This window comes from Hyperolius riggenbachi, chromosome 3 (assembly GCF_040937935.1).
Source record: "Hyperolius riggenbachi isolate aHypRig1 chromosome 3, aHypRig1.pri, whole genome shotgun sequence".
NCBI classification, from domain to species: domain Eukaryota; kingdom Metazoa; phylum Chordata; class Amphibia; order Anura; family Hyperoliidae; genus Hyperolius; species Hyperolius riggenbachi.
The window spans coordinates 64,657,066-64,684,674 of NC_090648.1; the positions used below are offsets into that span (position 1 = coordinate 64,657,066).

Sequence of the window (27,609 nt, forward strand, 5' to 3'; positions counted from 1 at the left end):
TAGCCAGTACCCCTCCCCCAAAGTTTTATTTTATTTGGCATGGAAATGTCCGGGAACTACCAGAACATGTGCCTAGCAGACCTGGAAAATCTTTGCGAAGAGAGGGGCATTGGCATCCTCCGCAAGACAAAACGGGACCTGATAGCAGACTTGTCCAGATGGGATGCCCAGCAACTGCGGGAGCCGGGAGTGTCCGCTGAGGTGGATACCAGCCCATCTGACAATCAAGGGGAACCAGAGGCTGAAGATCTTAGGCGTACAGAGGTTGAGCATCCTGCAGGCCCTGTTGCAACAGTTACGCCAGAGACTGTCAGTATGGACCCCAACCCCAGAGTTTCTGAAAGTACTCACCTGGAACCGGCCAGTACTGGACTGTCCATGGGTGCTGACCCGGTAATGCAGCAGGCATTACAAAAGCTGATGGAGACTGACCTGGAAAAGTACATGCAGTACATGGAAGCACGAGAGGAACGGGAGCGCCAATCTGCAGAACGCAAGGCTGCTGCTGCTGAACGCCACGCGGAGAGGGATGCCGCTGAGCGAGAACGGGAGCGCCAACGACAGCATGAGCTAAACATGGCAAAAGTGCAACAGGCCAGCCGGAGTTCACCGCCCAGCCTCCCTGCTGAAGGAGCTGCAGCACCCGTAAGTGCAAAATTTAAATTTGCTAATATTGAAAAAGACACAGACATTGACTTGTTTTTGCGGTCTTTTGAAAAAGCATGCCGTCAGTATCGTCTGTCCCCAGACCAGTGGGCCAGACATCTGACACCTTTGCTGCGCTACAAAGCGCTTGATGCCTTCGCAGAATTGCCTGCGGAGAAGGATAATGATTATGCTGCTATAAAAGACGCAATCATTACTAAGTACCAGCTGACGCCAGAAGCCTATCGGAAAAAATTCAGGGCCTGGCAGAAAAAGCCTTCTGATTCGTACCGAGATGTGGTCAGCAGCTTGCTCTCCACACTCCGCCAGTGGACACTAGGCCTCACCAAAGGGTCTTATGATGTCCTGGAGGACTTGATAGTCCTCGAACAATTTCTGAACATTTGCCCTGCTGATGTACGACAGTTTGTGTTAGAACGCAGGCCGGCTTCAGCCACTGTCGCTGCAGACCTTGCTGAGACTTTTGCAACTACCCGGGTGGCTGATACCCGCAGAACTGTCCCATCCAGCTGGAGAGGAGGTCAGCCCAATACCTCGGCAGACCCTCCTGCCCCTGTGAGCCGTCCTCCACAGAGGCCACCCAGCGCAGCTGCTGCACCCAGGCCTGCAGCGCCTGGAGAGGTCACCTGTCACTACTGCCGCCAGCCCGGACACATGAAATTCGACTGTCCGGAGCGGAGACAGACACCACCAGCACCTGGATCATCTGCATCACCTGCACCTCACCCACAGCAGAGGCAACCCGCCAGCGAACCACAGCCTGGATCATCAGATTTTGTCCTGTTTGCCCGCGGAAAGGAAATCCGCGACCGAACCGACCAGCAGCAACTTGTTAGAGTGAACGGCAAAGTTGTCACCGGATTCCGAGACACCGGAGCTGACATCACGTTAGTTCACTCACACCTTGTGCCAAAGGAGAGCATCAGCTCCAGCCGATCCCTTGCCCTTACTGGAGTAGAAGGCACCCTTTTTCACATAGCCCACGCCAGAGTGAAGCTGGATTGGGGAGTGGGAGGGGTCCAAGAAAGGGTTGTTGGGGTTATGAAGGATCTCCCAGTCCCTGTGTTGCTAGGGACTGATTTGGGCAAGCTTGTGTCCTACTATGAACCTGCCACGACCGCCTTGTCGCTCACGGAAGGAGACGGACTCTCCACCCACCACCAGGTACTTTATACACTTGGGGGAGCACCAGGGGGAGGTGGGTTGAATGTGCCCAGTTCAAGGGTACCAGGTTCAATAGTGCCTGCTTCAAAGGCACCTGAGTTTGAGGTACAGACTGTCTGTTGTGATGATGCTGTAACTGTACCTGAGTCTCCTGTACAACCTGTCTGTAATGAAAAAATGTCTATACCTGTCAATGTCATTACTGCATGCAATGATGATCTGAGTAATGTCCGTCTGTGCCATTCTGACAGTGTACCTGTGCTAGCAATACCGCGCAGCTGCACTGCTCAGAACCCGAGCTCAGAACAGGTGGAGGGGGTTCCGGCCTCCTCCCCCTCCTCTGACCGCAGGGATGAGACCTTTCAGCCGCTGGCCTCGTGTGACATGAGCCAGTTGGCTGAAACTGACAGCGCCGTATTCTCAGCCGCACTACAAAGTGACCCAAGCCTGGAGGTGCTCATGCAGCAAGCCGCTGAGCCCCTCGCAGACGGGGCCGCTTTCAAGGTGTACTGGGAAGGTGGGAGACTGTACAGTGAGTCTGCACAGCCCCCTACAGGTAGATCCCACGCGAATACCAAATGGCTTGTGGTCCCGAGTGCGTTCAGGGGACATGTGCTGAAATCCGCACATGGTAATCCTCTGACAGGGCACTCAGGGGTCCGCAAGACACTCGCCGGTATTCGGAACCAGTTTTATTGGCCCCGGATGAACAGGGATGTAGCAAACTACTGCAGGGCATGTGCCGTCTGTCAGGAGCTGGGAAGGTCCAGGGATTCCCGCGGGGTTCCCTTAGGTCCACAGCCACTTAGCAGGGGAACCCTGCGTGGGCTGGCTGTTGACCTAACCAACCCACTGCCCGTTGTCAGCAGTCCCGGCAGACACCACGTCCGACTGCAGTGGCGCAAACGCCCTGTCCAGAACGGTCCATGTTGGGTCAACCCTGAGGGTAGCAGACCGCGACCGGTCCAGGGGAACCGAGCCACAGGCTCCAATAGGTTTTCCCGCCGTACCGGCAACTCGAGGCCCGTCAGCCAGGTTAGCGGCGCCGCCACACATCTTGCGGATGAGTGGCTGAGCCGCGGACAAGGGGGAGGGCTGTCACGGACGGTTGCGGGGACGCAGGCGCGTCCTGGCACCGCCCGTGAAGTAAAGAACGATCGCACTCGATTCCTGCATCGATTGCGCTTCAGACAGTATCCCTCAGCTAAGACAGATTCCCCAGCTGTTCCTAAGCTACAGTGACAGCCTGGGGGGAAGCTGTTAATTAGCTGGGACATATTCCCTGTGGAAGGCACAATTTCCCTTTTGGCTCTGGGAACCAGGTGACACTTAGCTGATCGCATGGAGATGTTAATTAACAAACCAGGAGTCTTTTCAGAGCCAAGGAAGCTAATCCCAGCAGGGGGCAGACTTAGCGGAACCATTCAGCCAGGATAGGGAAACATAGAGTTATGATCTTTATGCATGTTTTAGAAGTACCATACATCGGAGAAATGTGAAAGTTATATCATTCTGCTGGTCCGGAGCTTGTGAGTGTTTTGATATTAAATTTGGGCCCCTAGCCTAACCAGAACGCTGGGAATTCCACCGTTTTGTAACCGGGCATGCAAACATGCCCAAGTTTGATATCATATTAATCGGTAGGTTCTGGGGATCGAGAATATGTAATTATTATCTGTGTGCCGGCCGCGCAGGTCGGCCTAGGGAACCTGTCAGGATTATGGGTTTGCTAAAAGCCCCTGCCCAGGTGTGATTACCATAGTCCGGCCTAGGGGGCCGACTCTGGAAGCCCGCCTCTGAGCTCATCTCCATTAAAAGTGAATGAGCTGCCTGAGAAGTTCTTCCTCCCTTTACCATCTTCATGACAATCTGCTGCCAGCCAGAGGACATAGGGCTGGTGGCCATTTTGCTGACCCATCTGAACAAAGAACTCTAAGAACTTGAAACCGTTTGCTTGAACTTGATTGGAAACCAGAACTCTGATTTTTCCCACAAACAGGACATCTTTCCAGGAACTAAGTATTTTTCTCCCTTCTTTTATTTTTCATACTGGCTATTACTGTTTTCATAATTGTTGATTTTCATAATTGTCTGTGTATATTAATTATTTATATTGCGTGAATAAACGACTTTCTCCAAGTCATTCACTTTCCGCTACCCTGCTTATCAGCACACACACAGAAATGATCCCGGGTCTCTGAAGATACGCTACTGTTTGTTTGTTGTTGGCTAGACAGAATATCGTGTGTTTAACCGTTTTATTCGCAGGATTAGTCAGTCAGTTAGTGGGCCCCACGGTCCCATAGTAACCGCGGTGGTGGCAGTTTACTCTGAACCAGTGGGTGACGTTGTAATCACCCGTGTCTCACAGGCTCCCTTCTGAGTTGTCTGCGGCTAATTCTTAACGGTTCCTGCGCATTGACTGCGACCAGAGTTCGCACGATCTGTGCGCTGGCACCGTTTAGAAGGCTAAGTGCGGTCAGCCACAAGGGCTCCTGTGACAAGGAGTATACACAGTACAGTCTCAAGGTAGCGATAAGCGCCTCTGTGGATCGGTTTGATGAAAAAAAAATAGATTGAAGATTAAAAAATCTTTACCTAAGCAGCAAATCATTTAAAGTAAACTTGTCACGGGGGGAACAATTTCTATATTACTTACCGACGGCTTCTTCCAGTCTCGTGCCGGGGTAAGCAATCCGGCAGAAACATGTTGCATGCTGTGACATCTACTACACAGGCTCCCAGAATCGCAAACAATATCATTCAGGTAGCCTGAATTTGATGCAACTGTTTTTTTTAATTCCTTTTTTTCTTTAAGGGAGTTATCAGGCAATATGATGTCCCCCCCGATCTACTTACCAGAACTACTGTGCCTGCGCAGTAAGGACGACCTCGAGGTCGGCCTCTGCCCCGTGCGGGGACCCAGGCCGGTGGCTAGGAGCAAAGCTGCAGCGTATGACATGTCAGCTGCAAGGGGCTGGAGGAAGCCCCAGATAAGTAGATTGGGGGGAGGGACTTAATATTGCCTGATGACTCCTTTAAAGGACTTCCAAGGTGAGCTTAAAAATCTATTTTGTACTTGCCTGAGGCTTCTTCCAGCTCCTCGTCTCAGTCCCTCACCGCAGCCCCGGTCCTCTTCGGTGTCCCTGCTGGCTGCCCGCACTGATGGTGACCCACAGCGGGGTCGGCTCTTCTGTGCATGTGCGGGCACTCGTGCCTTCGTGTCAATGTCATCTGGTGCACACTGAGCCTGCGCACAACTACTGCACAGATGCAGTACGTGCCAGATGACGTGGTCACGCGAGGGGCTATAAGAAGCTCCGGGTGAGTACGAAATACATTTTTAAGTTTGCCTCAAAATTCCTTTAACCATTGAATATCACAACATTTTCAATAAACATTCAACTTCAAATATCACAATTTGCCACCACGCAGAGGGCAGGGCTGTGGAGGACACCGACACCTGAAGTGGATGAACTAAAGCAGAGGCTGATGTTTTTGATTGGTCTTCAAAGACATTTAGTATTTGTGCCCCTAAGTTCTGTGTTCTTTATATTGCAGATATTGGGTAATCCACCGAGTCTATTTCCTGACTATGCCCAGGTGATGACCAGGACATTTTGGACGTTCCGTGTTATCTCCATCATCATTGCTGTAAGTCCTGTCCTCCCTTTCTTCTGTATCATTTCAGTAATGACACATACCTCCCAACTTTTTGAGATGAGAAAGAGGGAAACTTAAGCCATGCCCGTGCCACACCCCTTATCACGCCCCCGCCACACCCCTAGTCACGCATGCCATAAAGATTTCATAAGAAAAATATGTTGTTTTATAATTCAAACCACACTGTTCCTTTCTATCCTGGTTCATTTTCCTTTATATTAACATTTTAAAATTTGCAATATATCAATTTAAAGGATAGAATTAAAGTTTAGAGTCAATCAAACACATTTTATAGTAGAGAAATATACAGTGGGATGCGAAAGTTTGGGTAACCTTGTTAATCGTCATGATTTTCCTGTATAAATCGTTGGTTGTTACGATAAACAATGTCAGTTAAATATATCATATAGGAGACACACACAGTGATATTTGAGAAGTGAAATTAAGTTTATTGGATTTACAGAAAGTGTGCAATAATTGTTTAAACAAAATTAGGCAGGTGCATAAAAAAGAAATCAAATCAATATTTAGTAGATCCTCCTTTTGCAGTAACTACAGCCGCTAAACGCTTCCGATAGGTTCCAATAAGAGTCTGGATTCTGCTTGAAGGGACCATTCCTCTTTACAAAACATCTCTAGTTCATTTAGGTTTGATGGCTTCCAAGCATGGACAGCTCTCTTTAACTTACACCACAGATTTTTAATTATATTCAGGTCTGGGGGCTGAGATGGCCATTCCAGTACGTTGTACTTGCTCCTCTGCATGAATGCCTTAGTGGATTTTTAACAGTGTTTAGGGTCGTTGTCTTGTTGAAATATCCAGCCTTGGCGCAGCTTCAGCTTTGTTACTGATTCCTGGATATTGGTCTCCAGGATCTGCTGATGCTGAGTGGAATCCAAGCAGCCCTCAACTTTGACCAGATTCCCAGTCCCTGCACTGGCCACACAGCCCTACAGCATGATGGAACCACCAACCTGAATGAACTAGAGATGTTTTGTACAGAGGAATGGTCCCAAATACCTTCAACCAGAATCCAGACTCTCATTGGAACCAACAGGAAGCTTTTAGAGGCTATCATTTTTGCAAAAGGAGGATCTACTACTATATGTTTATTTCATTTCCCTTTTGTGGTGCCCAAATTTATGCACCTGCCTAATTTTGTTTACCGTAAACAATTATTGCATACTTTCTGTAAATCCAATAAGCTTCATTTCACTTCTAAAATATCACTGTGTGTCTCCTATATGATATATTTAACTGACATTTTTTATGGGAACAACCAACGATCTATACAGGAAAATCATGACGATTAACAAGGTTGCTCAAACTTTGGCATCCCACTGTATATATATATATTTACATAGAAAGCGGGACACAACCCTGAAAGAGGGACAAATGAGTAGGTGGGAGGAACAGAGGGACAGGGCTCCAAAAGAGGGACAGTGGGGAGCTATGATGACATGATGTTTTCTGTTATCTAACTGATCTTTAAAGTGAATCTGCAAAAGAAAAAACAACAGATACCTAAGGAGAGGGAAGGCTCTGCGTCCTATAGAGCCTTCCTGCTCCTCTTCTCATCCTCTCGTTCCTGCGCAGGCTCCTCCATTCAAATCTCCCGGCAGCCTGAGTGTTCCCGAAGAATTCCAAAACCCACCCCCAGAGGAAGAGAGCAGTCTCTGACCGATCGGCTGGTGGCTGCTAAATGGGGAGCCAGGGCAGGAACAACAAGACGAGGAGAGGAACGGGAAGGCTCTACAGGACCCAGAGCCTTCCCTCTCCTTAGGTAAGTATCTGTTTTTTTTTTATTTATTTTTTCCTTCAGACTCCCTTGAACCCCTTCCCAACTGCCTAACACCATTAGGCGTCGGGAAGGTGGCAGCCCCAGGACCGCCTAACACCAAAAGGCATCAAGTCCTGGGGGCGGGGTTTTACAGGGGATTGCACGCCCATCCCTACTTGCGTGACGGAGTTCCACTCTGCCATCAGTCTACCAGCGACGATCGCCACTAGCAAACTTTCAGATGGCGAAACCGCCGTACAGCACAGCAATCTACTTTAGCGCTTTACTGGGGACAGTCATATCACTTGGCTGTCCCCTGGAGAGACTCCCATCGCGATCCCCTCTCATAGGCTGTTGCCTATGAGTGAGGATCGCCCTGATTGGCTTGCAGAGGGAGGGAGGGGGAATAGATACATTTATTTAAAAAAAATACAAATAAATTAATAACAAAATAAACAAACAGGGCACCAGTGATCAGAACCCACCAACAGGAAGCTCTGTTGGTCGGCAGAAAAGGGGGGAGATTCATTTGTGTGTCAGTAGTATGGCTCTGCAGTGAGCTATTAAAGTTGCAGAGCACTAACTTGTAAAAAATAGCCTGGTCCCTAGGGGGGTGTAAGCCTGTGGTCCTGAACTGGTTAAGGAAACCCAGAACTCAGTAAATGATTGTGCCATTTCTTTATGTAGGCTTTTGTGGTGGATTTGTGCAAAAAGAACCTTCTGCTGATCAACCAGGTCATCATGGCCGTGTGTAACATTCTGCTGGTGGTGACGCGGGTCTTCATGGTGAGTAACTGGATCATTCTATACAATATGGCTAATGTTTGTGCAGGTGGGTAGCAGAACTATCCAGAGCCGGTTCTCTCATGAAGCAAGGTGAAACACTTGCATTAGGCGCAGAGATTACAGGGGCGGCATGTTTGCACTGTGTGTTTACACTTACAGCATGCAGTCAGAGTAGGAGGAGAAGTGAGAGGAGAGCGAGGTGAAGAGGTCATCAGCAAGGGGGGGGGGGGGGGGGGACATCCTCACAAGTTTGCTTCAGGCAGAAAAAAGTCTATAACTGGCCCTGGAACTATTTCTTAAAGAGAGCCTGAGGTGGGCTCAAAATAAAGTAGGCTACCTGATCCGCAGGGCTGAGTGGATCAGGTACCCGCAAAATCCGCCGCTCCTGTGGGCCGCAATGGCCCACTTTCACTTGCGTGACCCTGGGTCACATAGCTGCACTGAGAGACTGTGTTGTTTCTCATAGCGTGCAGGGAGGGGCAGGAGGCGTGGCCAGGGGGAGACAGCTGCCCAATGGCAGCTCAGAAAACCCTCTAGGAACGCCCCTAGAAGACGTTTTAAACAGGGAATTCCTCTCCACTCTGTTTACCTCCAAGTTAGCGACAAATCTTGACGCTAACCTCGGGGGGCTATAGCGCAGAGGTGGGGGGGGGGCAGAGACAGCAGTTGGGGGACACAGAGGCATGTCATTAGGCAGAGAACATGCCTCTGTATCCCATCTGCCCTCCAAAGATCCACCTCGGGTTCTGTTTAACTTACCTCTTACTTAACATGAAATGTCAAATGGACAATAAATGATACTCATGAACGGATTACTCTCTTCTCCGCAGGATCATCAACCATGGATGAAGTACCTGCCTGTCTTGAGTACAATAACGGCGGTAGTATCATACCAGATTGGCCCAGGCCCCATCTGTGCATCCATCTCTGGAGGCCTCTTTATCCAGGCCGCTCGTCCTCTGGCCATGGGGGTGGCAAGCAGTTGGAGCTGTTTCATAGGCGCTATAGAGGGAATCGCCTTCGATTTCTCAAAGGTAAGAAAAGGAACAGATAATACAATACTATAATACGATAATAGGGACTATTTTTAATAATGATAGAAATGGTCTTATGTGGACACCTCTGTATACGGCTAAACAATCTCTTAGTACCGTATTGCATAGCTCCCAACTGTCCGTCTTTTGGAGGGACAGTCCATCTTTAGGAAACCCTGTCCCTCTTTCTTGCCCATGTGTCGCTCTTTCAGGACTGATGTACATATTTATGCATTTTTTCTCCTAAAAACGTGTTTAATTGCCTCTCAACTTTATTCCCATCCTTTAAATTGATATATTTCTTATTTTCAAGAAGGAAAATGAACCAGGATAGAAAGGACCAGTACGGTTTGAATTATAGAACAACATATTTTTATTATGAAATCTCTATGGTATGCGTGGCTAGTAGTGTTGGGCGAACATCTAGATGTTCGGGTTCGGGCCGAACAGGCCGAACATGGCCGCGATGTTCGGGTGTTCGAGCCGAACTCCGAACATAATGGAAGTCAATGGGGACCTGAACTTTCGTGCTTTGTAAAGCCTCCTTACATGCTACATACCCCAAATTTACAGGGTATGTGCACCTTGGGAGTGGGTACAAGAGGAAAAAAAAAATAGCAAAAAGAGCTTATAGTTTTTGAGAAAATCGATTTTAAAGTTTCAAAGGGAAAACTGTCTTTTAAATGCGGGAAATGTCTGTTTTCTTTGCACAGGTAACATGCTTTTTGTCGGCATGCAGTCATAAATGTAATACAGATAAGAGGTTCCAGGAAAAGGGACCGGTAACGCTAACCCAGCAGCAGCACACGTGATGGAACAGGAGGAGGGCGGCGCAGGAGGAGAAGGCCACGCTTTGAGACACAACAACCCAGGCCTTGCATGAGGACAAGAAGCGTGCGGATAGCAATTTGCATTTTGTCGCCATGCAGTCATAAATGTAATACAGATGAGAGGTTCAATAAACAATAAACAGTAATTGGTGTTGTCCAGAATGCGCACAATGCGTGGGTCGCGTTCAATGCAGTCCTAGGCCGAAGAGGTCATAGCCTAGGGTCACAAAAACCTGTTAATTTGGGCAATTTCAATGGTGGCGAGTCTGACGTACATAAATCGCAGCAATGGCCGTTAGCAACGTCTGAATCTCAAGAAATGTCTCATGCAGGTAGAAGACATATTGTTAGACTTGGGCTCTAAAGATGGGTTCCCTACATCTCTGCAAACCAGAGTTACAGGGCTCCAAATTTGGTAAAATCCCCCATAGGCTTTCATTGGGCCTCCTATTTACAGTTCCAAAATCTCACATCTTTTCAAAGGGCAATTGCTCAGCAGTGGCAAATTTTCTAGCATTGTAGGGACCCTTAGGGGGAACATGACTGGTGAGTTTCGGGCCCCTAGGCCAAAGAGGTCATAGCCTAGGGTCACAAAAACCTGTTTATTTAGGCAATTTCAATGGTAGTTATGCTGACGTACATAAATCTCAGCCATGGCCGTTAGCAACGTCTGAATTTCACGAAATGTCTAATGCAGGTAGAAGACATATTGTTAGACTTGGATTCCAAAGATGGGGTCCCTACATCTCTGCAAACTAGAGTTACAGGGGTCCAAAATTGGTAAAATCCCCCATAGACTTTCATTGCCTCCCTATTTCACTTTCCAAAATCTCACATCTTTTCAAAGGGCAATGGCTCAGCAGTACCAAATTTTCTAGCATTGTAGGGACCCTTAGGGGGAACATGACTGGTGAGTTTCGGGCCCCTAGGCCGAAGAGGTCATAGCCTAGGGTCACAAAAACCTGTTTATTTGGGCTATTTCAATGGTAGTGATGGTGACGTACATAAATCTCAGCCATGGCCGTTAGCAACGTCTGAATTTCACGAAATGTCTCATGCAGGTAGAAGACATATTGTTAGACTTGGATTCCAAAGATGGGGTCCCTACATCTCTGCAAACCAGAGTTACAGGGGTCCAAAATTGGTAAAATCCCCCATAGGCTTTCATTGGGCCTACTATTTACCGTTCCAAAATCTCACACCATTTCAAAGGGCAATGGCTCAGCAGTGGCAAAACTCACCAGTCATGATCCCCCTAAGGGTCCCTACAATGCTAGAAAATTTGGTACTGCTGAGCCATTGCCCTTTGAAAAGATGTGAGATTTTGGAAAGTGAAATAGGGAGGCAATGAAAGTCTATGGGGGATTTTACCAATTTTGGACCCCTGTAACTCTGGTTTGCAGAGATATAGGGACCCCATCTTTGGAATCCAAGTCTAACAATATGTCTTCTACCTGCATGAGACATTTCGTGAAATTCAGACGTTGCTAACGGCCATGGCTGAGATTTATGTACGTCACCATCACTACCATTGAAATAGCCCAAATAAACAGGTTTTTGTGACCCTAGGCTATGACCTCTTTGGCCTAGGGGCCCGAAACTCACCAGTCATGTCCCCCCTAAGGGTCCCTACAATGCTAGAAAATTTGGTACTGCTGAGCCATTGCTCTTTGAAAAGATGTGAGATTTTGGAAAGTGAAATAGGGAGGCAATGAAAGTCTATGGGGGATTTTACCAATTTTGGACCCCTGTAACTCTGGTTTGCAGAGATGTAGGGACCCCATCTTTGGAATCCAAGTCTAACAATATGTCTTCTACCTGCATGAGACATTTCGTGAAATTCAGACGTTGCTAACGGCCATGGCTGAGATTTATGTACGTCACCATCACTACCATTGAAATAGCCCAAATAAACAGGTTTTTGTGACCCTAGGCTATGACCTCTTCGGCCTAGGGGCCCGAAACTCACCAGTCATGTTCCCCCTAAGGGTCCCTACAATGCTAGAAAATTTGGTACTGCTGAGCCATTGCCCTTTGAAAAGATGTGAGATTTTGGAAAGTGAAATAGGGAGGCAATGAAAGTCTATGGGGGATTTTACCAATTTTGGACCCCTGTAACTCTGGTTTGCAGAGATGTAGGGACCCCATCTTTGGAATCCAAGTCTAACAATATGTCTTCTACCTGCATGAGACATTTCTTGAGATTCAGACGTTGCTAACGGCCATTGCTGCGATTTATGTACGTCAGACTCGCCACCATTGAAATTGCCCAAATAAACAGGTTTTTGTGACCCTAGGCTATGACCTCTTCGGCCTAGGACTGCATTGAACGCGACCCACGCATTGTGCGCATTCTGGACAACACCAATTACTGTTTATTGTTTATTGAACCTCTCATCTGTATTACATTTATGACTGCATGGCGACAAAATGCAAATTGCTATCCGCACGCTTCTTGTCCTCATGCAAGGCCTGGGTTGTTGTGTCTCAAAGCGTGGCCTTCTCCTCCTGCGCCGCCCTCCTCCTGTTCCATCACGTGTGCTGCTGCTGGGTTAGCGTTACCGGTCCCTTTTCCTGGAACCTCTTATCTGTATTACATTTATGACTGCATGCCGACAAAAAGCATGTTACCTGTGCAAAGAAAACAGACATTTCCCGCATTTAAAAGACAGTTTTCCCTTTGAAACTTTAAAATTGATTTTCTCAAAAACTATAAGCTCTTTTTGCTAATTTTTTTTCCTCTTGTACCCACTCCCAAGGTGCACATACCCTGTAAATTTGGGGTATGTAGCATGTAAGGAGGCTTTACAAAGCACGAAAGTTCGGGTCCCCATTGACTTCCATTATGTTCGGAGTTCGGCTCGACCACCCGAACATCGCGACCATGTTCGGCCCGAACCCGAACATCTAGATGTTCGCCCAACACTACACGTGACCCGTTCGGCCAATCACAGCGCTAGCCGAACGTTCGGGGAACGTTCGGCCATGCGCTCTTAGCTCAGCCATATGGCCGAACAGTTTGGCCGAACACCATCAGATGTTCGGCCGAACTCGAACATCACCCGAACAGGGTGATGTTTTGCAGAACCCGAACAGTGGCGAACACTGTTCGCCCAACACTAGTGGCTAGGGATGTGCTGGGAGTGTGACTAGGGGCGTGGCAGGGGCGTGGCTTAAAGAGGAACTCCAGTGAAAATAATGTAATTAAAAAAGTGCTTCATTTTTACAATAATTATGTATAAATGATATAGTCAGGGTTTGCCCATTGTAAAATATTTTAAATCCCTGATTTATATTCTGACATTTATTACATGGTGACATTTTTACTGCTGGCAAGTGATGTAGCTGCTGCTTGCTGTTTTGGCAGTTGGAAACAGCTGTAAACAGCTGTTTCCCACAATGCAACAGGGTTCACAGACAGGAAACTGCCAGAAGTACCTCGGTACTCAGAGCTTCTTGTGGGAGGGGTTTCACCACAATATCAGTCATACAGCACCCCCTGATGGTCTGTTTGTGAAAAGGAATATATTTCTCATGTAAAAGGGGGTATCAGCTACTGATTGGGATAAAGTTCAATTCTTGGTCGGAGTTTCTCTTTAAGGCCCATATGCAATTCACTTTTTCTCCATAGTTTTCTCCCAGGTGATATTTTTAGACTTGTCAATAAAATGCCTTTTAAACCACCAGAAATCAAGAAAAGGCTCAAAAAAATTTTGATAGTACTTATTCACCTACTTTTTGGTACTTTCTTTGTTGAAAAGTGCTGGAAAGTTATTTAAAATTGAAGATGAAAAATGATCTACTAGGAGAAAACTCAAGTGAAAAAGAGAATTGCATATGGCCCTAAGTGTCTTAAGTTTCTTATCCCACAAAGTTGGGAGGTATGCGTATTGTGTAATATCTCACTGTTATCTTGTTTCTCTTCTTGCAGGACATCATGGGCCCTTACATCTTTTTGGTCTTTGCCGTATGTCAGATGGCAGCAGCTCTGTTTACATACTTTGTTGTAGAAGACAATGGGAGGGCAGCACCCCCCAGAGGTGAAAAGGTTGTGCGCCACCCATGCTGATCGCCAGAGCAAAGATACAAGATACCACTCAGCATGCCAGCCTCAGAGAAAGGGCTAAACACCGAGAGAAGGTAGGAGGAGCTCTACAACTGGATAGATATTTATAGTATTGTAATGAACAGCGGAGATGCCGCCGCGTGGTCTAGTGACGGGGCGGCTATCTCCGCGTTCAGACCGGCGCTTTCCGCGCAGCGACACGCGTCTGGCTTGGCTGGACCTTCTGGTGCACACAGATGGAGAGCTACGCGTGCGCGCGCCAGGCGGCAGGACATTTATACCAGCAGAAGGGGAATCAGCTGATCAGGCCGATCAGCTGATCCCAGCTGGACTCTGGATTGGCTGAGTGGCTCGGGCGGAGCTGCACAGCACTGCAAGTATATATAGATCTTGCTTGTCAGTTGCTGGTTGTCTGCCGTTGCGAATACTTACGTGGAAGCACTCAGACCTCAGTCAGATCCTACAGTGTGTTAGAACCAGGTGGACCTGGGAATTCACACTTAGCCAGATTACGCTATTGTTATATACTGTGTCATTGCTGTGTTATACTTTAGACTAGTTCCAGGGTGTTGTGACCAAGGACCTCACACCCAATTTTAGGGATACTGTGTCATTGCTGTGTTATACTTTAGACCAGTTCCAGGGTGTTGTGACCAAGGACCTCACACCCAAGCTTAGGATTACTGTGTCATTGCTGTGTTATATCTTAGACCAGTTCCAGGGTGTTGTGACCAAGGACCTCACACCCAAGCATAGGAAACTGTGTTATTCCTTAGACTAGTTCCTGGGTGTCGAGATCACAGACCTCACACCCCAGACTAGGTTTGTGCTTTATATCTGTTACAATCCTTCTGGCTGTCACTCATCCCTTGAGTGTTCAGTCTGGCTGTACTACCCGTGACACTATTCTACAAAGTGTCAGTTAGCTGCAGGGACCTCCTGCTCCTCAGAGAGTCCTTCCTGCAGTACAGCCCGGGGCTTCTATTCCTTAGGAGTCCCTTGGCTGCAGTAGAGTCTGATTACCAGGTTACCAGGGAATCACTGGCTGCCAGAATATCTCTATCCCCTCTGTTAAGGAGATAGCCCCTGCACAGCCCAGGGCCACCTGCTCCTCAGGTGGTCTCTGGCCTGAGCTGTCTGTGTCTCCCGCTTCTCAGGAGATAGCCTACAGTTACACCAAACACTTATGCTTTATTAGGTGTCCAGAGGTTAGTCATACTTGTATTATTGGTGATTCTGCAGATCATCCATAATCAGGTATATATCTGTATTGTTGATGATTCTGCAGATCATCAATAATCAGATTCTCTCTGTGTGCTGACACCAATCGTTACAAGTATTTAACCACTTTGCATTCCTGGGTTTTTACCCCTTAAAGGGAATCTGAAGTGAAAATATTCTTATGATATAATAATTTGTGTGTATAGAACAGCTAAGAAATAAAACATTGTTAGCACAGATATACAGTGCTGCCCATAATTATTCATACTCCTGGCAAATTTTTACTTAAAGTTACTTTTATTCAACCAGCAAGTAATTTTTTGACAGGAAATTACTTAGGTGTCTCCCAAAACATAAGAAGACGATGTACAAGAGGCATTATTGTGGGGAAAAACATTTCTCAGCTTTTATTTACATTTGAGCAAAAAGTGAGAGAGGTAAAAATAATAATGTAAGGATCACCACCAAGGCCATCTTGGTGAATCTGGGCTCTGCTGGTGGCAATGTCTCAAGACAGACAATCCAACGGACACTGCACACTGCTGAGTTCCATGGATGCAAACCAGGGTGGACGCCACTTCTCTATATAAGGCACACAAAAGCTCACTTGGCCTTTGCAACTGCTCATCTGGACAAAGAAGAAGACTTCTAGTCTTCTGTGTTAGGGTTAAATGAAACAAAAATTGAATTGCTTGGTCACAATGATGCTTCCTTCATTTGGCGTAAAAAAAAGGAGAAGCCTTCAACCCAAAGAACATCATCCCCGCTGTCAAACATGGTGGTGGGAACCTAATGCTTTGTGGGTGTTTTTCAGCCAATGAACCAGGGAACCTAATCACAGAGTAAATGGCACCATAAAAAAAGAGCAATACATGAGGATTCTCAATGACAATATCAAGCAATCTGCAGAGAAACTTGGCCTTGGGCACCAGGGGACATTTCAGCAAAGAAATGGTTAGCAAAACATTAACGTTTTGGAGTGGCCCAGCCAGAGTCCTGACTTTAATCCAATTGAGAATCTGTGGAGGGAGCTAAAGATTATGATGATGGCAAGAAGACCCTCAAACCCGAAAGATTTGGAGCTGACTGTTAAAGATGAATGCAGGGGCGTAGCTAGGGGTGGGCGGGGTAGGACAAGTGCCCCCGGGCGCTGGGTCCCTAGGGGCACCCAGCTGTGACCTGTGTTTTTTTTTTATTTATTTACCTGGTTACTACCACTGGGGACACCTATAGACCTGGTTACCTATACTGGGGGCACCTATTTTGGGGAAACTGCTGCCAGATTAACTGTATTTTTGGGGAACCGCTGCTGCCAGATTAAGTGTATTTTGGGGAACAGCTGCCAGATTATATGTATGTTGGGGGAACCACTGCTGCCAGATTGTGTCTATTTTGGGGCAACCATTGTCAAATATCTGTATTTTGGAGGAACCTCTGCCAAATTACATGTATTTTTGGTGAAATGCTGTCAGATTACATGTATTTTGGGGGGAAACACTATGGCAGAGCTCAAACTTCCCTGCCAGACCTTTTACACCACTGCTAAGGTCATGTATATTTGGCCCCACCCATTACCATGCCGACGCCCCTTTTTTGACCTTACAGGGCGCATTAATAGTCTTTGTCCCCGGGCGCTGGAAACCCTAGCTACGCCTCTGGATGAATGGCAAAAATACCAGTGAAGACTTTATGATGTTGGGTTTAGACATTAGCAAGGCATTTGATTCAGTGGGTTGGCAGTATCTGACCGCTGCTTTGGAAAGCTTTGGCCTAACTGGCCCTATAATTACAGCAGTTTCAGCATTGTATGACTCCCCATCAACAGTGATCCGCATCCCTGGCGCATCATCCGCTCCTGTTCAGCTCAAACGTGGAACCCGTCAGGGTTGCCCTCTCTCCCCATTGCTATTCGCTCTTGCTTTAGAGCCTCTGGCGGTGGCGATTAGACGACATCCATGGTTATGGAATCGACAACATCAAATTAACTCTGTATGCTGACGATGCTCTCCTGTTCTTGACTAGACTTATAACAACCATGCCCAATTTATTCCAAATATTGGATAAATTCGCAAAAATTTCTGGCCTTAAGGTAAATCCCGCTAAATCTACAGCCCTCCCGATTAATCTCTATCCACATACAATTAAATGGTTAGACTCTACTTACGGGTTCAAATGGAGTAAAACTAAATTTAAATACTTGGGAGTCTTTCTTACACCCAGCTATGGGGATTTATATGGAACTAACTTCTCATATACAGTCAATAATATTACTCAACTCCTGAAAACATGGTCCTCATTTAAAGAGAACTCGAGGTGGGAATTACTTTTACTATTGGGGCACAGAGGCTGGTTGTGCGCACTAAGACCAGCCTCTGTTGCCCCATCGTGTGCCTCCATGTCCCCCCTGCTCGCCGCTATACCCCCCGCATTGCTGGCGACACGCAGCGTGTCGCCAGCTCAATGTTTACCTTGCGCTGTCTGTCAGCGCCGCTCCCCCGCCTCCTCCGCATCGGCGCCACCCGCCGCGTCACTTCCCTCCTATGAGCGGGAGGGAAGGGACACGGGCGGGTGCGCCGATGCGGAGGAGGCAGGGGAGCAGCGCTGACTGACAGCGCAAGGTAAACATTGAGCTGGCGACACGCTGCGTGTCGCCAGCAATGCGGGGGGTATAGCGGCGAGCAGGGGGGACATGGAGACACACGATGGGGCAACAGAGGCTGGTCTTAGTGCGCACAACCAGCCTCTGTGCCCCAATAGTAAAAGTAATTCCCACCTCGGGTTCTCTTTAAGGTTTCATGGCTAGGCAGATGTGTGGCATGTAAAATGATTATTCTCCCCAAATTGTTATACTTGTTTCGCATGCTCCCAATAACTATTACTAAAAAAATCACTATCTAACATACAGTCACAAATTAACAAGTTTATTTGGGACGGCAAACCAGCCAGAATTCGAGCACAAGTCCTGTACAGACCCCCTTTACAGGGTGGTATCGGCTTACCCAGCCTATGGCATTATTACTTAGCCTCTAAGCTCAGTCAAATCTTAGATTGGGGAATAAAATCTAACCCTCCCACCTGGTACCAATTTGAATCTACCACAATTTTCCCATTCTACCTATCTACTTTGGTCACGGTTGTAACTAAAAGAGATACATCAACTCTTGCTGGCAGGAACAGGATTGTTTCGTCACTGACTAAGCTATGGATCTCGATTGCCTCATCATATAAGCTTATGACCTTTCCCTCCTCCAGGATCTCCATCTTTGGAAATGCTCGCTTTATTCCGGCTTTTAGGAACCCACAGTTGTTTTCCTGGTGGAGAGATAAAGGCCGTTCAACTGCCAATAAATTTTGGATTAGAGATGTTCCAGTTACCTTTAATATGCTCAGATTTAGTCAAAATGCCCCCCCAGAGGAGGTTTTTCGTTTTTGTCAGATAAAACATTACTTCTCTTCCATCTTTTCTTCACCCCCAGAGTTTGAACCCTCACTGTTTGAGTCACTCTATTTTGGATCTTCACGACAAAAAGGATTAATCTCATCTTTATATGCCCAGCTGATAGGTTGTGACAGTGAGAATAAACTAACATATATGAGAGCTTGGGAGCGCGACTTAGGTACTCAATTTGAGCCAACAGATTGGTCTTATATCCGGACCGCTGTCTCTGGTGTAGTCAAATCTAATATGGTCAAAGACACGGCACTCAAGATCTTATTTCGCTGGTATTACACCCCGGCAAAAATTCATAAAATATATCCCTCGGTCTCATCGTCTTGTTTTAGAGGATGTGGATTGGAAGGAACGATACTGCATGTCTTTTGGGACTGCCCCAGAGCACAGCGGTTCTGGAATTCATGGAAAACCATGATCCGAGAAGTGTTTGGCTTTCCGGTTTCGTTATCCGCCTCCCAGGCCCTGTTGTATACTTTTAATGATGATGTGCCAGGCAGATTTAGACCTTTATATAGATACATGCTACTAGCCGCTCAGTGGTCAATAGCTTTCAAATGGAAAACCACAGAACTAGAGTTATCACTGGTTACCCAACGTCTGGACCTAATGATGATAATGGATCGGGTTTATTTTTATAGCATTGAAAATATGTCAAGATTTGATCTCATTTGGGAATCCTGGAAAACATATAGGAATGCTTAATTTCCCTCGGACATATGTGTTCATTCATTATAGTATGATGTTCAGGCTTTGATTTATTCAGGACTCTTGTAACCAAATACCTTATGCAGGAATGTATCTTGATAGTTCTTTCTTTCTTTTTATCCTGTTTCTTATTTTTATGTATGTGGTTTTTTCTTTTCTTTTTTTTTTAAGTTTTAGGTATGTGTTAGAGGGAGCAATATAATCCTACACCAAAACAGGTAGGATGGACTGACCCCTGGGATCTCAGAAGGAGGTTCCGAGTACCCCATTTCCCAGGCCGGACGGCCCAACTATCTACACTATGTCCTCTAGATGCTCCCCCATATTTTCTTGATGTTTAGTTGGTATGCTTATACCTTATGTTTTATCTGTTCTGCTTTCAAAAGCTTTGTATATTTGTTGATATGCTCAATAAAGCTTTTTAATACAAAAAAAAAAAAAAAAAAAAATACCAGTGAAGACATGCAAAAAGCTGGTCTGCAATTATAGGAAGCGTTTGACTGCTGTAATAGCCAATAAAGGCTTTTCTATTGATTATTGAGAAAGGTATGAATAATTTTGGACTGGACACTTTTTGCTCAAATGTAAATAAAAGCTGAGAATTTTTTTTTTTCCCCACAATAAGGCCTCTTGTACTTTGTCGTATTATCTTTTGGGAGACACCTGTGTCATTTCCCATCAAAAAATTACTTGCTGGTTGAATAAAAGTAACTTTAAGTAAAACTTTGCCAGGGGTATGAATAATTATGGGCAGCACTGTAAGTCTCATATTGTTTCCAGTACAGGAAAAGTTAAGAAACTTCAGTTGTTATCTATGCAAAAGAGATTCTGTGAGCTTTGTGACTGTATAAAGTCATGGACAGCACTGTCTTTTGAAGCATTTATCACAACTGTCTCTCATTGTTTCTTCTTTGTTTAAAGTTTTTCTACAGAGAAAAAGGGTCAGTAGCCTGCTCTGTGAAATCATTTAAAATGCTGAGTGTATTGTGGAAACTGCAATTATTAGAGAATGATGCAATGTTATAAAATAGCTATTTACCTGAAAATAAAAAATATGACACTATTGTCTTTGCTACTAATGTTCTATTAATTATCCGTGCTACACAACCAATTCATTATATCATGAGGGTTTTTTTTCTTTTCAGTGTCACTTTAAGATTCTTGATGATTTGGGCATTTCGGCTGTGTCACTATTGATACAGCAATAACTTTTTATTGCTTATGCTATCGAAGTAATACATGTATTGTTTTTTTTTCAGGACAATCTAAGACTTAATTAAAACACATAATTAGTTAATGGGACCCTGTCACTTAAAACTTGTTAATCTTTTTTTTTTTTTCCTTTAACCACTTAAAGAGACACTGAAGCGAGACTAAATCTCGCTTCAGCTCTCATATATAGCAGGGGCACATGTGCCCCTGCTAAAACACCGCTATCCCGCGGCTGCACGAGGGTCCCTGTCCCCCCAACCCACCCCCCGCAAACCTTGGTCGCAAGTTGGTCGTAGGTTTTTTTCTTCCTGGAGGCAGGGCTAACGGCTGCAGCCCTGCCTCCCAGCGCGTCTATCAGACGCGCATCGCCGCCTCTCCCCCGCCCCTCTCAGTGAAGGAAGACTGAGAGGGGCGGGGGAGAGGCGGAGATACGCGTCTGACAGACGCGCATGGGGCAGGGCTGCGGCGGTTAGCCCTGCCCAAATGCGGAAGCGCTCCCCCGAATTACGGAGGGGATTTGGGGGGACAGGGACCCCCGTTAAGCCGCGGGATAGCGGCGTTTTAGCAAGGGCACACGTGCCCCTGCTATATATGAGGTCTGAAGCGAGATCTATTCTCGCTTCAGACTCTCTTTAAAGAGACTCTGTAACAAAATTTTCATCCTTATTTCTTCTATCCTATAATTTCCTATACCTGTCCTAACGTGCTCTGTCTAACTGCAGCCTTTCCTATTTGCACAGTAGCTGTATTATCTCTGTTATATGATCTAATCTTCTCTCCTCTGTTGGGTCTGTCGGGCTGAGGCAGTCAAGCTGGAATGTGCTGTGCTGCTTGTGATTGGATAGAAGCTATACACACCCTCTCCACGCCCCCTGCATACTCTCTATGACTCACACGCTGAGCTACTCTCAGCGTATCACTTGCTATGTCTTTTGTTTGTAAACACTGCATAAAACTGGCAATTACAAGCCAGGATTGCAGCAGGGAGTGGCAGAAACAGCACAGAGGGGCCCAGGAGAACATAATGAATAGAATGGTATGCTTTTTATTGTAAGAATTTTACAGTACAGATTCTCTTTAAGGACCGTAGGCTTACACCCTCCTAGTGACCAGGCTATTTTTCACAATTTAGGCCACTGCAGCTTTAAGGCCTCGCTGCACGGCTGTACAACTCAGCACACAAGTGATTCCCACCACCACCACCTTCCTTTTCTGCCCACCAACAGAGCTTTCTGTTGGTGGGCTCTGATCCCTGCTGGCATGTTTATTTATTTATTTTTTTATTTGTATCTTTTTTTTTTTTTTTTATAAATAGTACTATTTTTTTTCTACCCACCCCTCCCTTCACCTGCCAGCCAGTCACAGTGATCGGCTGTCATAGGCGCCAGCCTATGACAGCCGATCGCCTTCGTGCCTCCAGGGGGGACAGTCGTGTCGCATGGCTGTCCCCAGCACAGCGCTGCCTTATGCTGGGTACACACTATGAGATTTTCTGGCAGATTTACTGGCAGATCGATTATTTCCAGTGCACGCGCATCAGTGTACATGATCTCCTGCAAAATCCCGCCCCCAGGACTTCTTGCCAATTGGCATTGAGTGGTCCAGGGGCTGCCGCTGTGTCCACACCAATTGGCGTGGAACGGTAGTTAACAAGTTAAACTTTCAGTGATTGATTGCTGTTATAGAGCAATTATTCACTTTTACACTGGTGAAGGTGCAGGAGCGGAGAGGCGGGATTAGTGCAGGACGCCTTTCGCACTTTCCTGATTGCCGGCCATCAGCAAAGCGCTGCTGCACTAGTAATCCTATGGGATTACTCTCACTGTATCGATTGCAGCACTGGAATGAGAATGACAAAAATACAATTGCCGGAAATTGCAGAATACTAGGCAATTGTGTTTTGCGTTCCTGAGTGTGAATTTAGTGGTAGAGTGTAGAGTTGGGCCTGGAACCCACTAGGAGAATTGCAATAGCAATATGCTGCATTTAGAAGCACTGTACAGTTTACTTGAAATTAGTGATTTGTCACTGTAAATAAAGTTTTACATACTCACCAAGGCTCCCGATATCTTGCTTCCGTCTGTAGCAGACCTACATTTTTGGGCCCCATACTGGGCAAACCTACTGGGCCTTTCTCCCTCCCCTCTAACCCCACATGGCAAATCACAATCTCAGAACACCCTAATGCCGTGCGTCTGCCTTTCACACGCTCCCGTGGCTGGGAGCGTTCTGCGTATGTTCAGTCATTAAGTCTGTAACTGTGCTTGCGAAAAATGCTCCCAGCTATGGAAGCACAATGGGGGAGACCCGCGCCCCAGAACAGTGCATGCGCAGTGCCCTGCAACCCAGCTAGATTGTGCAGACTTCACAGGAGCACAACAGAAGGGGACGGAAGGGTATTGAGGGAGCCCCAGGTAAGTAAAAATCCTTTCCTCTCATTTATCTCAGGTTTACTTTATTCCCATTACCTGTCATCCACATTAATGGGCAGCCAGAAGGACAGACACAGACTGCAGCTGGGGCCCATGTTTGTGGCATTGTTCGCCGGGCCCCAGATTCACTTGGGTCCCATACAGCAGTCCCCCCTGTGATGCCCTGAAGGCAGCCCTGGTAGCAGAAGAGATCATAGGTGCGTCCGTAGCACCAATCAGAGAAGTTGTGTGACCTCTTCTGCTAAGGGGCGGGGCTACGGACATAAGCTGGACATCGGCAAAAGTATGGAAACTGTATTTACAGGGACAAACATTCCGCCCCCTAATCGCTGCAAAATTGCTTTGAAAAGTGATTCAAAAGCAATTTTGCAGCTCTTCTATACTTAGCATTGGAGTGCAAACTAGCCCAAAATGCTGCATGTCCTTCGATTGCACTAAAGGGTTCACCACCACCCACTTTTATTGGCAAAAAGTTTTTGGACTAGCCAGCAATTGTTGGCAATTAAACATGACCAAAATCGCACTAGTGCAGGCTTTCCCAACCAGGGTTCCTTGAGGACTCTGCAGGGGTTCCTTGGCGTTTCTCCCATCGTGGGGGAAGTATAATAGAGCACACTATAATAGGCAGGGCCGGATTTACCATTAGGCACTATAGGCACGTGCCTATAGGCGCCTTAGGGGGGGCAAAGGCGGCACCTGAAAGCCCCCCTACATGATCAGATAGCGATGACTAACCTGGCCCGCCCGCCCCATACCGCCTGTAGCGCAATGCCAGGTATCCCGAGCAATTGACAGAATCTCCGGCTGCTGCTGTGACTCTCACAGGACGTCAGGACGCAGCGCTTCAGTTGCGTGCAGGCTTTAGTAGTCATGGGGGGCGTGCACTGTCTTGGCTTTGTTTATTTTCTTATTCTGGCTGCCGGGAACTATTAGAGGGAGCTACCACCATAAAGTCTGTGGAAGGGGGGGGGGGAGGCTGAGAGCAGAGCTAGGCTGAATACTAGAAGCTCCGTTTATGCCCGTCCTTTTTAACATTGTGCAGGGCTGGAGAGTGAAGTGACAGGCAAGGGGCTGCTTCAGGGAGCGCTGTGACAAATGGCCTCAGGTCTCAGGAGAATAGCTGCACAGCGTATGGGCTACAGCTCTGCTCCCCCCTCCCGTGTCTTCTATTGGTGCAGTCTCTTTCCGGGTCTTTTGAACATTACTGTGCCGTCCATGGACCATGCCATTCCTGCTCCACTTACATCACAGGACCAGCGTGCAGTTACACAAACTACTTGGATTGCAGCCAGCTACCTGTGACAGAGTAAGTGACTGATCCCTAATGCAGAGGCTTGGGACCTATGAACCTCCCCCTCCTTTTCCTAGCATAGGCTACAATACTCCCCCCTTGCCTCCTTCTGAACTGTGTCCCCTGCACAGGCAATCCTGTCATGCTGCTCAGTGTTTCCATAGTGTGACAGGCAGCTCTGTCCAGCTGTCACCTGACCTGATCATTGCTGCTCTGATCAGGTCAGGTAACAGCTGGTCAGTGCTGAGGTGTCCCCCTAGGAAACACTGCTGTAAGCCAGGTCCTAGGTGTCAAATGGGGAGGGGGACCACTTGAAAGAATAAAGGGAAGCTTAATAGGATTTCCTCAGCAGGGGACACTGTTCAGATGTGGGGAGTATTGTAGTCTCTCAGCCAGAGAAATGGGGAGATCAGTGAGGGTTAAAACTTTTAACTGTAAAAGAAAAAAAAAAGGCTTCTACCAGCCCCCTGCAGCTGCCCAGTATCTGGGTTGTCACTAAGTGTCCCTCCAGTTCCCCCAAAGACCCTCTTGCGGCCATGTGCAGAACGCAAAGACCCTCTTGCGGCCATGTGCAGAACGCAAAGACCCTCTTGCGTTCGGCACATGTGTAGTTAAGATTTTTTTCGAAATGCGCATGCGCAGAGCATGTGACACAGGGTCTCTGCGGGGCAACGGAGGATCGCTTTGCGATAGCATGGGCTCAGGGCGGCTGCAGGGGGCTGGTAGAAGCCCTAGGTCATTTAAAGTTTTTCTTTCTTTCTTTCTTTTTTTTTATTCAGTTACAGTTCACTTTGAAGAGAACCCGAGGCAGAATTTTTAAATCTTAATAGCCCCCAGAGGCATGCTCTGTGCACAATGATATGCCTCTGTGCCCTATCGCCACTGCTAGTCCCCCCGGCTCTGCTGTCCCCCCTGAAAATATTCCTAGGCTAGAGACAAACTGCTTGTCACTAGTCGTTGTGTTTACCTGAGGTTTGTCAATCAGCCTCCTGTGCATTGCCGCCTCCATTACAGGCTCACCTTGCCGCTCCCCGCCTTGGCTAGCTTCCTCCAATCAGAAGCCAAGCCGCGACCCAGGAAGTACTTCTGATTGGAGGAAGCTAGCAGAGGCGGGGAGCGATGGGGGGAGCCTGTAATGGAGGCGGCAATGCGGAGGAGGCTGTTTGACAAGCCTTAGGTAAACAAAACGGCTAGTGACAAGCAGATTGTCGCTAGCCAGGCGATATTTTCAGTGGGGACAGCAGAGCCATGGGGGGGCTGGCGGCGGCTATAGAAGGACACAGAGGCATGTCATTGTGCACAGAGCACGCCTCTGGGTCCTGTTAAGATTTAAAAATTGCGCCTTGGATTCTCTTTAAGGACTGATGAGGCTCCTATTATAACTGTCACCTGTAAGGATCAAGCTCAATCCTTAGCAGAGCCCAGTCAAGGGGCATGGCTTGTGGGTGTGGCCTGTGCTGATGGGTGGGGCTTAGGGCGCCAGAACGTCTGTGCCTATAGGCTCCTGAGCTGTAAATCCGGCCCTGATAATAGGTGTTACTGTAACAAGAAGCACTAAATTGAGGGGTCAGGAGGCAGTATAATGAGTGGCAGTGTAATAGAAGATAGTGAAATTAACAGCCTAACCTACTTTTAAAGACCATGCATCTTGAAAAATAAATGCAGGGGATCCTCGAGATCAAACAATTGTTTGCAGGGGTTCCTTGAGATCCAAAAGTTATTTGCAGGGTTCCTCCAGGGTAAAAAGGTTGAGAAAGGCTGCTCTAGTGGGTCACAGCCCTAAATAAGGTGCCTTTCGCTCTGATCCCAGAAGATCTGCTGCATCCAGATGTGATTTTTTTTTTCTCTTCTGATGTCATTTAAAGCATGCGGACATTTGCTCAGATTGTTCTACCAGTGTTTCCCTCCCCCTCTGCATAAAGGCAAAAAGAGCATTAGATATAAAAGGAGGCAGATCTAAATTCGGGCAGCACGGTGGCGTAGTGGTTAGTGCTCTCACCTTGCAGCGCTGGGTCCCCAGTCTGAATCCCAGCCAGGTCAACATTTGCAAGGAGTTTGTATGTTCTCCCCGTGTCTGTGTGGCTTTCCTCCGGGTACTCCTGTTTCCTCCAAACATACAGATACGTTAATTGGCTTCCCCCTAAATTGGCCCTAGACTATGATACATGACATATGACTATAGTAGGGATTATATTGAGGGACAGTTAAGTGGCAAGGCGATATACTCTGTACAGCGCTACGGAAGATGTTGGCGCTATAATAATGATCCAAAATATGCCTCTAAAATCACAGCACCTCCATCTGATCTCATTAGAGTTCACAAAACATCTGTGTGGGAGTGTATTCTGCGCTAAATGGTCTGTGGTTTCTGTAAGCTGGAAGGACTTATCTCAGGCACAGCAGATGAAAGGCAGAGGAGGTCGGTAAAATAACAGATAACCCTCCAAGGTGAAGCTAAACTTGCCTCCATTCTGGCCTGATCTCCTCTTGAGGAGCTTCTCTAAAGGTGGCCATACATGGTACAATTTTTCAATTAGATAATTTAGTTTGATTATTCAATTAGATCGAATATAAAGATTGTTCCAGCATGTCCGATCATTTTTCCCGAAAAAACGAGATAATCGCTCGAATTTCTTGATCGAAAAAAAAAATATTTTTAACTTTCAATCAATTCGATCATTTAGATCGAATAAACGGGAAAATCGAAAGTTTTTATTGTACCGTGTATGGCCACCATAAGGCAGACTTTGGTGTCAGACAGCGGGAGAGAGGACACTCATACAGCAATTTGTAATAATTATAAATTGTTCTGTTTCAGCGAGTATATGGAAAGCCGTAATGTTCTAATCTACTGCCTTTTCCTCCTTGTACAGAATGCTATGTCTCTCTATGATAAATTAAGAAGGTCAACTTAAAGATCCAGTCAGTGATAAGATGGCAAGACAGCCCAGCCCTGCACCATGGATAATCTATACAGCACACACAGCAATCCGTCACAATAAATTGATCAAAATAAAAAAACAGACTGTCCTATGATTTTTTTTACCTTGTTTCTCTATACCACATGTTCTGCCTTGCAGGAGTAGAAATATCTTTATCTTTCTACCTGGAGGGGCTTTTTTAAAGATATTTTCTCAGTCCTCACTCTGATTATATGATGATATATGTATTAAAGCGGACCCAAACCAAACATTTTTTTTAATTAAAAATATTTAGTTGCACCACTCTGACACATACAAGGATAAATAAACTCTCCTTCAAGCCTATGAGCATTTCAGTGCATGCTTTTCACCCTTCTCTTTTC

The 27,609-nt window shown here is 46.7% G+C and overlaps 1 protein-coding gene across 3 annotated transcripts in view; it reads left to right on the forward strand.

Annotated features, from left to right (window-relative positions):
* The window catches only part of LOC137562675 (solute carrier family 2, facilitated glucose transporter member 1-like), a 63,000-nt gene extending 35,674 nt beyond the window's left edge, over positions 1 to 27,326 (forward strand). For all 3 annotated transcript variants that reach the window (XM_068274236.1, XM_068274234.1, XM_068274235.1), the window contains exons 8-12: positions 5,392 to 5,484; positions 7,962 to 8,060; positions 8,891 to 9,094; positions 13,856 to 14,064; positions 27,179 to 27,326. In XM_068274236.1, the coding sequence (XP_068130337.1) occupies positions 5,392 to 5,484; positions 7,962 to 8,060; positions 8,891 to 9,094; positions 13,856 to 13,993 (534 nt within the window). In that variant the 3' untranslated portion in view covers positions 13,994 to 14,064; positions 27,179 to 27,326. The remainder of the gene's footprint in view (positions 1 to 5,391; positions 5,485 to 7,961; positions 8,061 to 8,890; positions 9,095 to 13,855; positions 14,065 to 27,178) is intronic.
* The last annotated feature ends 283 nt before the right edge of the window (positions 27,327 to 27,609 follow it).